Source organism: Bubalus kerabau, chromosome 10, assembly GCF_029407905.1.
Source record: "Bubalus kerabau isolate K-KA32 ecotype Philippines breed swamp buffalo chromosome 10, PCC_UOA_SB_1v2, whole genome shotgun sequence".
NCBI classification, from domain to species: domain Eukaryota; kingdom Metazoa; phylum Chordata; class Mammalia; order Artiodactyla; family Bovidae; genus Bubalus; species Bubalus kerabau.
Window position 1 is genome coordinate 34522926 of NC_073633.1, and position 16019 is coordinate 34538944.

A 16019-nucleotide genomic window follows, 5' to 3' on the forward strand; every position below is an offset into this window, starting at 1 on the left:
ACGAGAGGTTAAGGAGCCTAGCCAACTTGTGCTCTACCCACTACACTATGCAGATGAATTACAGAGCCATCAAAATGGTCTGTATAGATGTGTTCACCAGATTTAGCCAACTTAAAAGATCATTGGTTGAGAGGTGGGAAATGGGAGAGGTGGGGACCTTTGGGTAGATATCATCCAGTTGTGTGAGAGAAGAAAGTTTCCTTTTGGAGCATGTCTTTGTAACTCTTTCATATTACTAAGAAGGTGAAGATTGTGTAAAATTATTGGCTCATCAACATTATCTGACTGTTGGGACTTCCTTGGTGGTCTAGTGGCTAAGACTCTGCTCTCCCAATAAAGGGGGCCTGGGTTCAATCCCTGGTCAGGAAACTAGATCCCACATACCACAGCTAGGAGTTCATGTGCTACAACTAAAGATCCTACATGCTACAACTAAGACCCAGTGCAGCCAAATAAATAATAAATGAATATTATCTGACGGTTCACCTTCTTAGGTGAACAAGTTAGGAACAACATTCAACATTTAGTTTGCTATGGCAGAACTAAAGTAGGCACTAAAATGAAATTTAAATATTGGTGATAATTTAGGATGGTAATCAGGGCTGAAATATGGGTGGAGGTAGGCGGGAGAGGGAGATGGAGATGGGTAGGATGTCCAAACAAAGATGATCTTGATCACATAGTTGAATGAAGCGTGAAGTTCCTTTCAGATAATCGAACTCATGAAAGATAGGATGGACTTTTGTATTTGTATTTTTGTTTTTGTGTTTGTAGTACATCGTTCCTCCTGACTGCTGAAGCTTTCCTCGTTTCATGCCTGTGACTCCACAAAGATGGCATTGTTTGGAAATTTTTAAGAATGATTAGAAATCTATTCATCTCTTCCTCTAATATTATCCTTAGCAACAGTAACACTTACTCAGAACTAATGTTCCAAACAATGCCACCTTTTCCTGTGTCATGACCTTGACAGACTAGGCCATTGAAAATATTTCTTCACCTTTTTAATGTAAGATATAACTGTACTTTTATATCCTTTGGTGTTCTAGATATTTGTGGACTGAAATAACAGTGAAGAACGTCTTATAAGCCATAACGAAGGCTCTTGGGACAGTGACTGAAAGCAATATTACAGTGGTTTTTATCCATCCATCTCATCAGTACCGTGTATTTGCTGTTCTAGCTGCTGCTGCTGCTGCTGCTGCTAAGTCACTTCAGTCGTGTCGGACTCTGTGCGACCCCATAGACAGTAGCCCTCCAGGCTCCCCTGTCCCTGGGATTCTCCAGGCAAGAACACTGGAGTGGGTTGCCATTTCCTTCTCTAGCTGCTGGGGTATGGAAATAAAGGCACAGATACTGCCCCTGATTTCTTCTTGTGGAGTTTGCAGTCTGATAGGGAAGAAAGAAGTTAAATAGGTTCACCAGAAATATTTAATTACTATTAAATTGAATTTTAGAAAAACTAATAAACTTGTAAATGATTGCCTCCCAGTTAACTGTAAAGGCGAATGCTGGGAAATGGACTAGTTAAGAACCAAGGATATGCTAGTTTGTGCTGGTAAGTGAAGAGTAATGGATTCAAGGCATTGACACAACTGAAAAGATAAGCATTAAAAAGACAGGTATCCTATAAAATACTTTAAAATATAGAGTATCTTAATAGGTTCATTTTCTTTGCACTTAAATTGTTTTTTTTTTAATTACTATATTATGAATGATTATAAACAGACACAAATACTGATCATGGGCAGCTTTGATATGGAAACTTTAAAAAAAAAAAAAGAGCACATGTATCATAACTTCCTCCTGAGTTTTTTCTTTCTGCTGTGTTGTTTTGGAAACTCCAGAGGGGAGACATTCTATGGATGACTGTGAGAGTATCAGCTCCTAGCCAAAAGGATCTCCAGACCTTTTTTTGTTCTTTTTCTCAAACCAAAAGTAATGAAAGGTATATTCAATCATGTTCAAATCTTTATTAAAAGTTTTCTTTTGCATTTGATATTAAAACCAGTAGACGTTCTTAGATAACTGTTTTACTTTTATCCTTAATCCATGGTTATTGTTGCCTGTGAGCTCAGATTGGATGAAATTATGTTTTTATTCCAGCTATTTAAATCCTGGGAAAATTCATAAGGTGAAATTTACGCTCATTCTCAGAAGAATGAGTCTTGTCTTTCCATATCTGTGCGGCCTTCTGCTTTGGTGGTATGGGGATGCTATTCAATATTTTATTTCTGATCATTGATCTTTTATAAATTTTTTGCTTCCTTTCCCATTGATATCTCTACAGGCTCAGTTTGAACTTCAAGCCTTTCACATGCGGGGTGAGCATGCAGCGATAACAGCAAGACTAGAAGAAACCATTGAGAATCTCAAACATGAGATAGAACACCGATGGCAAGGAGGATGCGAAGAGATGAGAGATGTATGTGTCTCCACGGATGATGACTGCCCTCCAAAGACTTTCAGAAATGTGTGCATCCAGACAGACAGAGAGACTTTCCTCAAACCCTGCGAAGGTGAAGGCAAGACAACCAGAAGTAACCAAATAATACCTAAAAAGCTGAACATCTCCTCTTTAAGCCAACTCTCTCCCCCAAATGACAACAAAGACACCTGTGTACCACCTGCGGAAGGCAGCTCACTGAATCAGCAGAAAGCAACTCCTTCCCCTCCCCCCCCTCCTCCTGCCCCACCACTACCAGCAGCCATCCCTGCCCCGCCTCCCCTGCAACCTGGACTTGGACCTTTGCCACCAGCACCTCCGCCGCCACCTGTGAATACTGGACCTCCACCACCTCCCCCACCTCCTCTGCCTCCAAGTGCTGGACCTCCCCCTCCTCCTCCTCCCCCGCCTCCCCCTCCTTCTATCTCTCTGCCCAACAACGGGGGTCCTCCTCCTGCTCCAGCACCCCCAGGACTCGCACCCCCACCTCCTCCTGGACTCTTCTTCGGAGTTGGCCCTTCTAGCCAGTGTCCTCGGAAACCAGCCATTGAACCCAGTTGTCCAATGAAGCCTCTGTACTGGACTAGGATACAAATAAGTGATAAGAGGTAAATTCAACTCCCTGGTCCATTCTCAGCTTGTGAGTTTGCAGGATTTTGCACAGGTGATGTTGTATTCTTATGAGTTCAGTGTCTTTGCAGTGTGGCACTCATTCTCAAACATGGTAGCGAATGCCTTGGATAAATGAGACTAGAATGTTTTGGGAAGAATGTCCCCACCAGGTCTTCTCTGTTTTCTCTATGGACTGATAACTGGGAGAAATGACATGTTCTATGTCAGACCCTTTTTAAAGGCATATATTCATTTGCTAGATTAGAGAAGAGCCCAGAGCTATGTTAGGGTTTCCTCCTGTATCCCTGAAATTAGTGAAAAATCATAAAGACACCGAGCCTGAGTCTATACTTCAGCTTCACTGAAGATTTTTAGAATACCTGTCTTGTTTTAGGATAGTATCATCAGCCCTATGATGTGTATATTCAACAAGTAGGTGTAATTTTTCATTTTGTATTCCAAGAACCAGACATAGCTGAGTCATTAACTCTTCAAATCAGTTCAGTTCAGTTGCTCAGTTGTGTCATACTCTTTGCGACCACATGAACTGCAGCATGCCAGGCCTCCCTGTCCATCACCAACTCCTGGAGTTTACTCAGACTCATGTCCATTGAGTCAGTGATGCCATGCAACCATCTCATCCTCTGTCGTCCCCTTCTCCTCCCACCTTTAATCTTTCCCAGCATCACAGTCTTTTCAAATGAGTCAGTTCTTCATATCAGGTGAAGTTTCAGCTTCAGCATCAGTCCTTCCAATGAATATTGAGGACTGATCTCCTTTAGGATGGACTGGTTGGATCTCCTTGCAGTCCAAGGGACTCTCCAACACCACACTTCAAAAGCATCAATTCTTCGGTGCTCAGCTTTCTTTATAGTCCAACTCTCACATCCATACATGACTACTGGAAAAACCATGAATAGCTTTGACTATATGGACTTTTGTTGGCAAAGTAATGTCTCTGCTTTTTAATATGCTGTCTAGGTTGGTCATAACCTTTCTTCCAAAGAGCAAGTGTCTTTTAATTTCATGGCTGCAGTCACCATCTGCAGTGATTTTGGAGCCCCAAAAAATAAAGTCTGTCACTGTTTCCACTGTTTCCCCATCTATTTGCCATGAAGTGATGGGACCAGATGCCATGACCTTAGTTTTCTGAATGTTGAGTTTAGAGAGTAGTATTAAAATATCAATTCTCTCTGCTTGAACTCTGATACCCTTCACCACTGAGCGCCCTCACATTTTTATACTTTGTTGCCCTTTAGAGAAAGTGCCAATGGGTAGGTAGCTAAAAAGCATCTTCCATTTGTATAGGTTGTTATGGTGGGTCTGTAAGGCAGCAAGAGATGCTTGCTTGAAAATTCCCACTCAGACAGATCTGATTGGATTTCTCCGGCCTCATTTTGGAGCCCATCAGAAGGACAATAAGAAAGATACTGAGTGGTTTCTTGACTATTCTCTAGGCGTGAAGTTCATTTGTTGGCAAAGAACAGCAAATATAGAATAGATTTTCACACTTAAATTTTTGAACTTATTCCCCAAATTATAAAATGTTTCTATTTCTGTAACATTCTGCTTAGAAACGGCAGGATAGTGAACCAAATAGCATGCAATTCGGTGAGCAAGGAGATGGGAACCGCTCTAGGCGGGATGGGGCACTCTAGGATGGGATAGTGTCACCGTATTGACACTAGCATATGGTGAACCAGGTTGACTGTATACTTTGTATTTGGCCCCTTTCCTCTCATCAAAAAATAAGAGCCACACATGTATTTTTTTTTTAATGTTAATACTCTATATTTAAACTTCCCAAATGAATGATTAAAAAACCGTGAAATAGTCCTGAAATAGCTCCTACCATTAACCAGTGTACTAGCTAGCATTCCTCTTTTCCCACTCAAGGCTCAGATGACATTTCCTAAGAAACTATTTCTCAGAATATTTGGAGCCATGTTCCCTTATTAGTGTTCTCAAACTAATGTGCAGTCATTCCAGGGTGATGAAGCTCACCCATCAGCCCTGGCATTGTGTGTTCTGGGGGCACACAGAGCTGTTCCACACTTGGGTCTCTCTAACCTGCCTCAGCTTCATTCCCATAAGACTTCATGAGCAAATAATAGCCTGGACCATATCAGTGGCGTAATAGTAACAGCTAGGAGATGTGAGTCCTTCACTGTTTAAAGCAACAAAGACAAGCTGGAGGTAATCATTGCATTTCTTCTGTCCTTATGTAGTTGGACATTTTGAGAGAGAAAACAATTGAATGCTCAAGTTCTTACCAGCTTCACCATAAATCTAGGGCTTCAGTTTTGTTATGAGTTGAATTGCTTCCCCCCAAATTGATTTACTAATGGCCTTGACCCCTCCCCCTTCCCTCAGACTGTGACCTTACTTGTAAATAGGCGTGTTGCAGTTGTGATTAGGTAGGTTAAGATGAGCTCAGACTGGAGTAGGACCGACCTCGAATCCAAAACGACTGACTTTCTTATAAAACAGGGAAATGCAGACACTGCCGGCTGCAGAGGAAGGATTGGCGTATGGAGTTTCAAGTCATGCTGCCACCAGCAAGTCCATTTTGAGCTAAATGAAAAGTTAGATGGATGTACCCACTTTCCTGACCTGGGACTTCAGGAAATCCCTGCTTGGGGAACATGTCAGCTTTGAGCCTGAGTTCTAGGCACAGGGGTTTAGTCTCTTATTATGGGTCCCTCAAAATATCTTTGTACCTCAGAGCATGACTACATCTTTTAAGTTAAAATGGTCTGAAGATGCTGTGCACTACTCATTATGGACAGAAGTAAAATTATTGGGGATTGTTCTTTGGAAAGAGGTGCTATTTTGTATCACCAGAGGAGTAAGTACTTCATAATATACATGATAAATTTTGATCTTGGTCTTCTGAGGAATTAGGAATAAAAAATGAATTTTCTCTATTATATACACACTGCCTCTCCTCCAGCTAATGGGATTTTAAACTTTCACTGTTTTGCTTTCTTTGATGTCTGTTTTCTGTTTCTCCAGTAGGGAAAAGCCATTTATTTTATTTTTTTTAAAGAGAAATACTCATCCAACCACCTTGTTGGGCTTCCTCATAAGTGCCTTCCTAAGGAGAAAGCATCTTTCCTCTCCCTCTGCCCTCTTCCTGCTCTACCCTCCTTCCTGCGTATGCCTGCATGCATTCCCGCTCCATTGTTTCTCCCCTCACCTCCTCCTCCTTCTGCCTTCCTTTTCTTTTGAGTTAAAATTGATTCAGTGGTCAGGAAAAAGTTGACCATGATGGCGGATGGTCCATTGTGAGCAGCTCCTTGTTACTGTCCCACCAACCCAGTTGCCTGCAACCTGCTGAGAAGTGGTATTCCAAAATGCTGTGATTCATTTTTGGAAATGCCTTTTCCCATGGAAATAATGTTGGAAATGGTCATGAGGTGCTCAGCATGACTGCCAAAGCCAATTTACTTCAGTATATGAGTGAGGTACCGCCCTCATCATGCTGACCTGAGCTCAGTCCTTGGAGCTGGGGCAAGGTGGTACAGGTGCAGGAGATGGGGGGATGGGTCTGAATAATCTTCCTTGTGCATGACGTTACCTCCCTCTTGGCACCCTCTCCTTAGCTTCCCAGACCTTGCTGAGGCCCTGTCCAGCAGCTCTGAGGCAGCATGCTCCAAAATTTCCTGGTTGTCTTCTCCCACCAAGAACCCCTTTGCCAAGAGCAGCTGAGAAAAGCATTTAACATTAAAGATGTTCATGTTTTGAACTGAAGTTGAGTGAGTGTGGGCAGGAGTGGTGCTGAGGAAGGAGCACTCACACATGCATGTACCTCACTGGGAATATGCTAGCCCTTGGGTGACGATTTCACAGGTACTCACTATCTGTCATACAACTTACATATGTCACATATATATTCTTAAATGCCTCAAATATTACGTTAGAGAAATGGTAATAAGATCAAATCAGTCGCTCGGTTGTGTCCGACTCTTTGCGACCCCATGAATCGCAGCACGCCAGGCCTCCCTGTCCATCACCAACTCCCGGACTTCACTCAGACTCACGTCCATCGAGTCAGTGATGCCATCCAGCCATCTCATCCTCTGTCGTCCCCTTCTCCTCTTGCCTCCAATCCCTCCCAGCATCAGAGTCTTTTCCAATGAGTCAACTCTTCGCATGAGGTGGCCAAAGTACTGGAGTTTCAGCTTTAGCATCATTCCTTCCAAAGAAATCCCAGGGCTGATCTCCTTCAGAATGGACTGGTTGGATCTCCTTGCAGTCCAAGGGACTCTCAAGAGTCTTCTCCAACACCACAGTTCAAAAGCATCAATTCTTCGGCGCTCAGCCTTCTTCACAGTCCAACTCTCACATCCATACATGACCACAGGAAAAACCATAGCCTTGACTAGACGAACCTTTGTTGGCAAAGTAATGTCTCTGCTTTTCAATATGCTATCTAGGTTGGTCATAACTTTCCTTCCAAGGAGTAAGCGTCTTCTAATTTCATGGCTGCAATCACCATCTGCAGTGATTTTGGAGCCCAGAAAAAGTCTGACACTGTTGCCACTGTTTCCCCATCTATTTCCCATGAAGTGGTGGGACCAGATGCCATGATCTTCGTTTTCTGAATGTTGAGCTTTAAGCCAACTTTTTCACTCTCCTCTTTCACTTTCATCAAGAGGCTTTTGAGTTCCTCTTCACTTTCTGCCATAAGGGTGGTGTCATCTGCATATCTGAGGTTATTGATATTTCTCCCGGCAATATTGATTCCAGCTTGTGTTTCTTCCAGTCCAGCGTTTCTCATGATGTACTCTGCATAGAAGTTAAATAAGCAGGGTGACAATATACAGCCTTGACGTACTCCTTTTCCTATTTGGAACCAGTCTGTTGTTCCATGTCCAGTTCTAACTGTTGCTTCCTGACCTGCATACAAATTTCTCAAGAGGCAGGTCAGGTGATCTGGTATTCCCATCTCTTTCAGAATTTTCCACAGTTTATTGTGATCCACACAGTCAAAGGCTTTGGCATAGTCAAGAAAGCAGAAATAGATGTTTTTCTGGAACTCTCTTGCTTTTTCCATGATCCAGCGGATGTTGGCAATTTGATCTCTGGTTCCTCTGCCTTTTCTAAAACCAGCTTGAACATCAGGAAGTTCATGGTTCACATATTGCTGAAGCCTGGCTTGGAGAATTGTGAGCATTACTTTACTAGCGTGTGAGATGAGTGCAATTGTGCGGTAGTTTGAGCATTCTTTGGCATTACCTTTCTTTGGGATTGGAATGAAAACTGACCTTTTCCAATCCTGTGGCCACTGCTGAGTTTTCCAAATTTGCTGGCATATAGAGTGTAGTACTTTCACAGCATCATCTTTCAGGATTTGGAATAGCTCAATTGGAATTCCATCACCTCCACTAGCTTTGTTCATAGTGATGCTTTCTAAGGCCCACTTGACTTCACATTCCAGGATGTCTGGCTCTAGGTCAGTGATCACACCATCGTGATTATCTTGGTCCTGAAGCTCTTTTTTGTACAGTTCTTCTGTGTATTCTTGCCATCTCTTCTTAATATCTTCTGCTTCTGTTAGGTCCATACCATTTCTGTCCTTTATTGAGCCCATCTTTGCATGAAATGTTCCTTTGGTATCTCTGATTTTCTTGAGATCTGTAGTCTTTCCCATTCTGTTGTTTTCCTCTATTTCTTTGCATTGATCGCTGAAGAAGGCATTCTTATCTCTTCTTGCTATTCTTTGGAACTCTGCATTCAGATGTTTATATCTTTCCTTTTCTCCTTTGCTTTTCGCTTCTCTTCTTTTCACAGCTATTTGTAATAGGAAAACACAAAAAGTGAAGAAAAGCAAATGTTCAGTTTTGTTATAGGCAATAAGCCAAATGTCATATTTCACAGGAAAGGCAGACACACAGCAAAATGTGAACACTCAGGCCTGAAAAGACAGTGTTGCCAACAGTTTCAAATACAAAAAAAAATGTCATTTAGTATCAAAAATCTGTAGGGACCACACTATGTAGTAGTTTCTTTCCTTTTCATTCACTGGGAAAATATATATGGAAACAAAAATAAGTATTTGTAGATATTATGGATCATTCACTGGGAAAATATATATTGAAACAAAAATAAGTATTTGTAGATATTATGGATCATAACAAACATACACATTTGATGTGTCTATTTGATGTGTAGATAAGACTTTTTTTTTAAACTGTCTTTGGGCATTAAAAGTGTTTAAAAATAAGGTGAGAAAGTAAGTTGAGAAAGTAAGTTAAGGAAGTAGATATTTAGAAAATATGTTCTGACTAAAAGAAGCCTGAATAGTAATCCATCTAAGGCCATTCTCAGAGGCAGTTCTTTTGAACTTGATTTCCCATATCTTCTTTCCTTCCTTTGTTTCAAAACTAGGCTGTATCTGTTTTTAGAGAAAAAAGCAAACAAACAAAACAGTCTCCGCATGGGTGCTTTAGCTGATCTCCGTAGGGGCTGGTGCAATGGCATTGTTTGTTTTTATTAATACTATTGTTGAGATAGTGTATTTTAAATCAAATATTCTAAATGAACACAGCCTATTCATATATATATATATGAATTTATATACGTATTTGGGTCCTGTACTTGGTTGATGTGAGCTAAACCCGAAAACCATATTTGAAATAAATAGAAAAAAATCTACAAGAGGATAAATCCTCACTTTATCACTCGATTTTCATTATATTTGGGAATTATCCCATGGAATGTTTCAGAATGGTGGCTCAGATGGTAAAGAATCTGCCTGCAATGCAGGAGACCATGGTTCAGTCCCAGGGAACAGGAAGATCCCCTAGAGAAGGAAATGGCCACCCATTCCAGTATTCTTGCTTGGAAAATCCCATGGACACAGGAGCCTGGCGGGCTACGGTCTGTGGGGTCACAAAGAGTGGCAAAAGACTGAGCGACTAACACTTTCACTTTCACTTCACTTTCAGCCTTTATACAATGCCCATTTTTACCCATCATGAAAATGCCACAGACTGAGGGAGGGGCAGCTTACACACCCCAGGAGCTCTGGCCCCACGGGGTTTCTCTGGTTCTTTCTCGCAACAACATGTACTCGCACAAGGACCATTCTGTTTTGGAAACCTCTGTTTGCTTTAATGCTTTGTAGTATATTTTGATTTAAAAACGTATAATCATAAAAAGCTTTTCTTCAAGCTTTATTAGAGTTTTTAAAGGAGTTAAAAAATGAATTAAGGATGTCGCTGTATTCTGTTCTCTTTTGTTTGGTTCTTACATTTAACTTGCCATTTTCTCTTTTAAGCCAAAATTCTACACCAACTTTATGGGATTCCTTAGAAGAACCTGATATTCGGGATACTAGCGAATTTGAGTATTTATTCTCCAAAGACACACCTCAGCAGAAGAAAAAACCTCTCTCAGAGACCTATGAGAAAAAAAACAAGGTCAAAAAGGTATTGCCTGGCTATAGTAATCATAACTATATCACTGTTTTTTGTCCTAATGGGGTTTCATTATGTGCTGCTGGTTTGCTTTCCCTCTGTTTTCAAAAAAATGTTTTAGAAGGTTTTGAGTCACAGATGACATCAAGGAGCCTATATTTTGAGAAATCTGTACTTACTATTTTGGTCATATTGTCTGAATTTTCAAACTATTTTCTTAATCTGAACTTTTTTCCAGCCATTAATTCTATTAAAAAAAAAACAAACACTAATTTAGTGAAAAGTGGTCTGTAGGCTATGTGGAAAATATGCCTTACTTGTTTATAAATTCATTCATTGAACAACTATTTATCGAGAGTGTATTTGTGCTAGATTTTGTTTTAGGCCCATGCTATCCAGTAGGGTATTCCTTAGCCACATGTGACAAGGTTAAGTCATAACATTAGATAAATTTAAATATTTGGTTCTTCAAGTGGCATTTGCCACTTTTCAGTTTTATTCTTCTGGCTAGTTGTTACCATACAGCAGATTAAAGAGCATTTTTGTTTTTATAGAAAGTTCTATTAGATAGCACTGTCTGAGCACCTGGGTATGTTGGTGAAAAAAACAAAACAGATTATATTAACAGTCAACATAAAAAACAAAACAGATTATATTGCCTTGCCCTGTGCAGATTATATTATCAATCAACATCAAAAACAAAACATTATATTAACAATCAACATCAAAAACAAAACATTATATTAACAATCAACATCAAAAACAAAACTTTATATTAACAATCAACATCAAAAACAAAACATTATATTAACAATCAACATCAAAAACAAAACATTATATTAACAATCAACATCAAAAACAAAACTTTATATTAACAATCAACATCAAAAACAAAACTTTATATTAACAATCAACATCAAAAACAAAACTTTATATTAACAATCAACATCAAAAGCAAAAAGTCAAGTCATGTGATAAGAGCAGCATAAGGAGGATCATCTTTGGGAGGAGGGGGAGGATGGGTTACAGGTTTGAATACAGCGTATTCAGAGTAGTCCTCATGGAGAAGGTGACCTCTGAGCAGGCTTGAGGGCTAAAAATCTGAGGCCATGAGCCACCCATCAGAGAACCAGACCAAGCAGGCAGACAGGTGTGGAGCTGAGTGACCAGTGTGCCTTGCACCGACTGTGTGACCCCCAAGTCAAAGTCCTTTCACCGGCCTCGCCCCGCTATCCATATTGTTCTAAGAAAGAATCAAGTGAGGTCGCCTACACAGCATGCCGCCACGATGCCTGGCACCCAGTCAGCCCCCAGCGAGTGATTGCTGCCCTCGTTTTGCCACTGTTGCTGCCACTGCTGCTCTCTGTCTGCCTTTGTGTTGTGATGACAACATAGGTGGTGTTGAGGAGAATCAGTTGGCCCATGAGCAGTGTGTGTTTGAGCTGCACGGGTCCACTTGGGTGTGGATATTTTTCAATAGTAAATAATATAGTCCTAAACAGTCCATGGTTGGCCGACTCTAAGCTATATGCAAATTAACTCCTTAGTTGTTCAAGGGTCAGCTTTACAGTCCTTGGTTCTGCTGTTAATTTACGATGTGATTTGGGCAGCTTGTCTCACTTCTTCAGGCTGTATTTTCCCTTCTCTTTAAGACAGGGTTAACAATATCTGAGTCTATCTGAGCGATCAGGTTGTTGTGAAATTCAAATCTAAGAGGATTGGCAGAAGTGTTTTGAAAGTGTGTAATATCGAATGAGCGTTTCATCAACTCTTCATTCTTAAATTATACACTGAGGTGCATGCATTGGTTGGTATCTCAGATACCATTATGATTGAGAAATCTGCTATGCCTCATAATGGGGGAAATGGCAAAAGTCTGAATGCAATTTTCTGTTTAATCAAGTCAAATTGGACCACTGACTTGAATTATATGTGAAAATCATGATCAAAGTTTTTTACCTCTTAAGTTTGATGGGATTTTTTGTTTTGTTTGATGGAATTTATCAGTTTTCCTGACAAAAAATGTGATCCCAATTATAATTAAATATCAGAACAAATCTTTTAAGAGGACACATTGCATGAAACAACTTAGTTATATGCAAGAAGTCAAATGATAGACTATGAAATGTATACATGTGTGGTTAGAATCCTATGACATGGAAATAATGTGCTTTGCAGGTCAGCTTGCTTTTTAAGTGCCATCTATAGGAACAGAAGACTACTTGTTTCTATACAAAAGGCAGAACCAGAATCTCTGTATTCCAAAGGTGGCATCTTATTGCCTCTTCCAGGAAGTTTTCTCTGACCATCCACGAAATCCATTGAATGTTTTCTTACCCAATATCATATAAAATTTACTTTTGTTCTCTTCTTCTTTTAAGGTTGCTATTACTCATTGTGTTTTCCTCTCTCTGGATGCTTGATTACATGTTATTTATTCATAAAGCTAATTCTTTCTATTTTGGTGAATGAGAATTTTTAAAACATTGAAGCATTTGTTTTTGAAACATGAAAGCATTATTTTTTATTAATGCTAGTTTATTAGTTTATTAATGCTAGTTTATTAGTTTATTCTTATTTCTTATAATTGGTTGCCTTGTCAACAAAGGATTTTCACTAAGGCAGTTAATACTTGATGTGTTTGTTTTTCTGAGGGGTAAAATATCCTTCATTCAAGCTCTTTAATCTTTCTGAACAGTGAGGTTGCTGTTACCCCCAAAGAATCTGTGCACATGTGAAGTCACTATTTTTTCTTTAAAGGTAGGTCTACTGGGCTTTCTGGGTGGCTTAGTTGCAAAGAATCCACTTGCCAAGTAGGAGACATGGTTGATCACTAGGTTGGGAAGAGCTCCTGGAGAAGGAAATGGCAACCCACTCCAGTATTTCTGCCTGGGAAGTCCCATGGACAGAAGAGCCTGGCGGGCTGCAGTCCATGAGGTTACAGAGTTGCATACAACTTGGTGACTAAACAGTAAAATGACTACAGGGTTTCGATGGTCTTGAGGCTGCCTGAAGTCTGCAGCGAACTTGTGTCCCACCTTAGAGCTGAGATATTCTCAGTTTTAAAGAAAATAATGAGTCAATACCAGAAAACTCTGAACCTGCCTCCTATACGCCTTCCCTCTGTGCCCATGACCAGATTTCCAACATCAAGATGGATCCCTCAGTCTCTTCTGAAAGTCAGATGTTTTTTTTTCTTTTCTCTGAGAATGAAGATGGAAGTGAATTTTAGCAATTGTGAGGAACTGGGACTTTGAGTACTGGAGGCCAGCTTTGTTAGCCTAACCACAGAATGGTTCCCGTACAATATGACCAGGAAACACTTGCCAAATACATCTTTTTATGGTGACCAAAAGTGGAGTATATGTTGGAGTTTTAAGAATTCAGCATTCTGAACCTCGGCTTCTGGGACTGTGCTAGAACCGAGACATATACGTGAGCATCTCTTAAGTAGAGCTGGTTTGCATCCATCTATGTATCCCACATTTTTAGTTGAGAACTGTTCAAATTGTCATGGTTCTGGTAAACTCAGATATGAGTTTCTACTTCCATCTTTTATAACAGTTCCCACCACTGGCACTAGTTTTAAGTAAATAGATATATAGCTTCTTTTCTTTTCTTTTTGATACATATCTTCTTAAACTGGGCCAGGATCCTGTTTTCTAGTTAGACACAGTCTAAGAATTAGAAGGAGCCTTCCTGATCAACTAATTCGGTACCTTCATTTTGGCCCATAAGAAACGAGATCTAGAAAGATAAAGATGACTTCTAGGCTTTGTACGCTTTTCACAGGAAGTCATCGATAATGACAGAACCTTGAGAGGATGTAGAAGAGCCTCAGTATGTGCCTCCACTTTTCCTTAATTTAAACAGTAATTTGCCATACTTAAAGATGATAGATTTTACTAGGGTAATTGATTTTGACATTTATAAATGAGAATAACCATTGTTAGAATCATCAACAGGATACAGCTACAGTTGTGCAAATCTAAAATGTGTCCTACATGGTAAAATTATCCAGAGTTTTCTTCAGGGTCTTTCAATAGGAATCCAAATCTTTGAATAAAAAGAGACTTTAGGTATAAGTCCAACTATAAAAGAATATGGAGAATTGGAACTGTTTTCCTTTGACCCTAACTATGACAAATTCTTAATTGCATACTCAGACATGAGCCTTCCTCATTTGTGACTGGAGACCATTGTGCCGCAACAAACGTAACATTTACCAAATTGAGAACCAGAGCTCAAAACATCCTCTCTTGTCTGTACCACTAATGCTTAATACCACCTCCTATTTTTTTGCTCTTGGATAGCTTTCAGGGCAAGTTGTATAACTTGTACACACTAATTCTTTCTCTACAAAATAGGGAATAACAACCCTTCAGGGTTGTTCTAAGGATAAAATGAAATCATGATTGTGAAAGTACTTTTAAGTATTCTCTAGAAATGTAATAATCTCTTAGTTTATGAACAAATATGAAAACTTTGCAAAGAAATTCTTGAACATCACTGATTCCCGCAACCTTGTAGAGCAGGGGTCCCCATCCTCTGGGATCTAATGCCTGATGATCTGAGGTGGAACTAATGTAATAATAATAGAAATAGAGTGTGCAATAAATGTGATGTGCTTGAATTATTCCAAGCCCCACCCCTCCCCAGTCCATGGAAAAATTGTCTTCCACGAAACCAGGTCCCTCGTGCCAAAAAGGTTGGGAAGCACTGTTAGAGGGCCTTCAAATATAAGTGTGTCCAGTCCTGAAACTTTGCAAATGGTCGTCTCTAGATCATTCCTGTTCTTCGGTATTTGTGGAAGAATTCCACAGCTTCCTTTAATGGCTCATACTACAGACATCTAGTAGTTCATCTTACAGTGGTTGATATGTCTTTTTGCACTGTGAAGTAAGAGTTTTCACCGTCAATACACCTATATTTATACTATCTCTAAGTTACATGTATTCTGGGAAAAGGCAGGTCAGCGTCTTGACAAGGAGCCAGAAACCTGCTTTCATCGTCTGAGATTCTTTGTCCTGGTGCCTGTCAGAGAAGTAGCTACTCCGATAAACTTTCCAATTGCTCTCTAAACTTGCCCAGCAGCATTCAGAAAATTAGCGTGACCTGCCAGTGTTCTTCCTCTGTCGAAATGGCACGATCTTACTTTGAATTAGGAATAATGTCCGTGCCTGTTCCCTCCTCTGTAAGATACATAAAAATCATTCCTCTCCCTTGGCCATTTTAATAGCGATTTCTTAAGAATTAATGAGATAGTGGCTATTCCCTGATCATTGGTGGGGATGATGGTGTAGGGAGGGGTGGCGATGGTCCCTCAGATGCTTGTCTGTTGAAACTTCCTGGAGCCAAAAGCTTTCAGTTGTAATTGGGTCACTTTGGCCAGGATTGTAGCTGTAACTCTCAAATCCCAGACTTGGTGTCTCAGTTTAGTAGGGAGGGGAGAAGAGTGGAAGGAGAACATCATTTGGAATTCTGAACGTAAATTTATAGGGTTTTCATAACCTGTTGCCTTCCAAGTTTATATAATT

The 16019-nt window shown here is 40.1% G+C and overlaps 1 protein-coding gene across 18 annotated transcripts in view; it reads left to right on the plus strand.

Moving 5' to 3' along the window:
- The window catches only part of FMN1 (formin 1), a 497917-nt gene that overhangs the window by 254807 nt on the left and 227091 nt on the right, over positions 1 to 16019 (plus strand). For 17 of the 18 annotated variants that reach the window (XM_055537259.1, XM_055537263.1, XM_055537262.1 and 14 more), the window contains 2 exons: positions 2291 to 3054; positions 10344 to 10494. In XM_055537259.1, coding sequence (XP_055393234.1) covers positions 2291 to 3054; positions 10344 to 10494 — 915 coding nt within the window. Of the gene's footprint in view, positions 1 to 1049; positions 1488 to 2290; positions 3055 to 10343; positions 10495 to 16019 lie in introns of those variants that run through there. The other variant, XM_055537277.1, reaches the window with a different exon arrangement.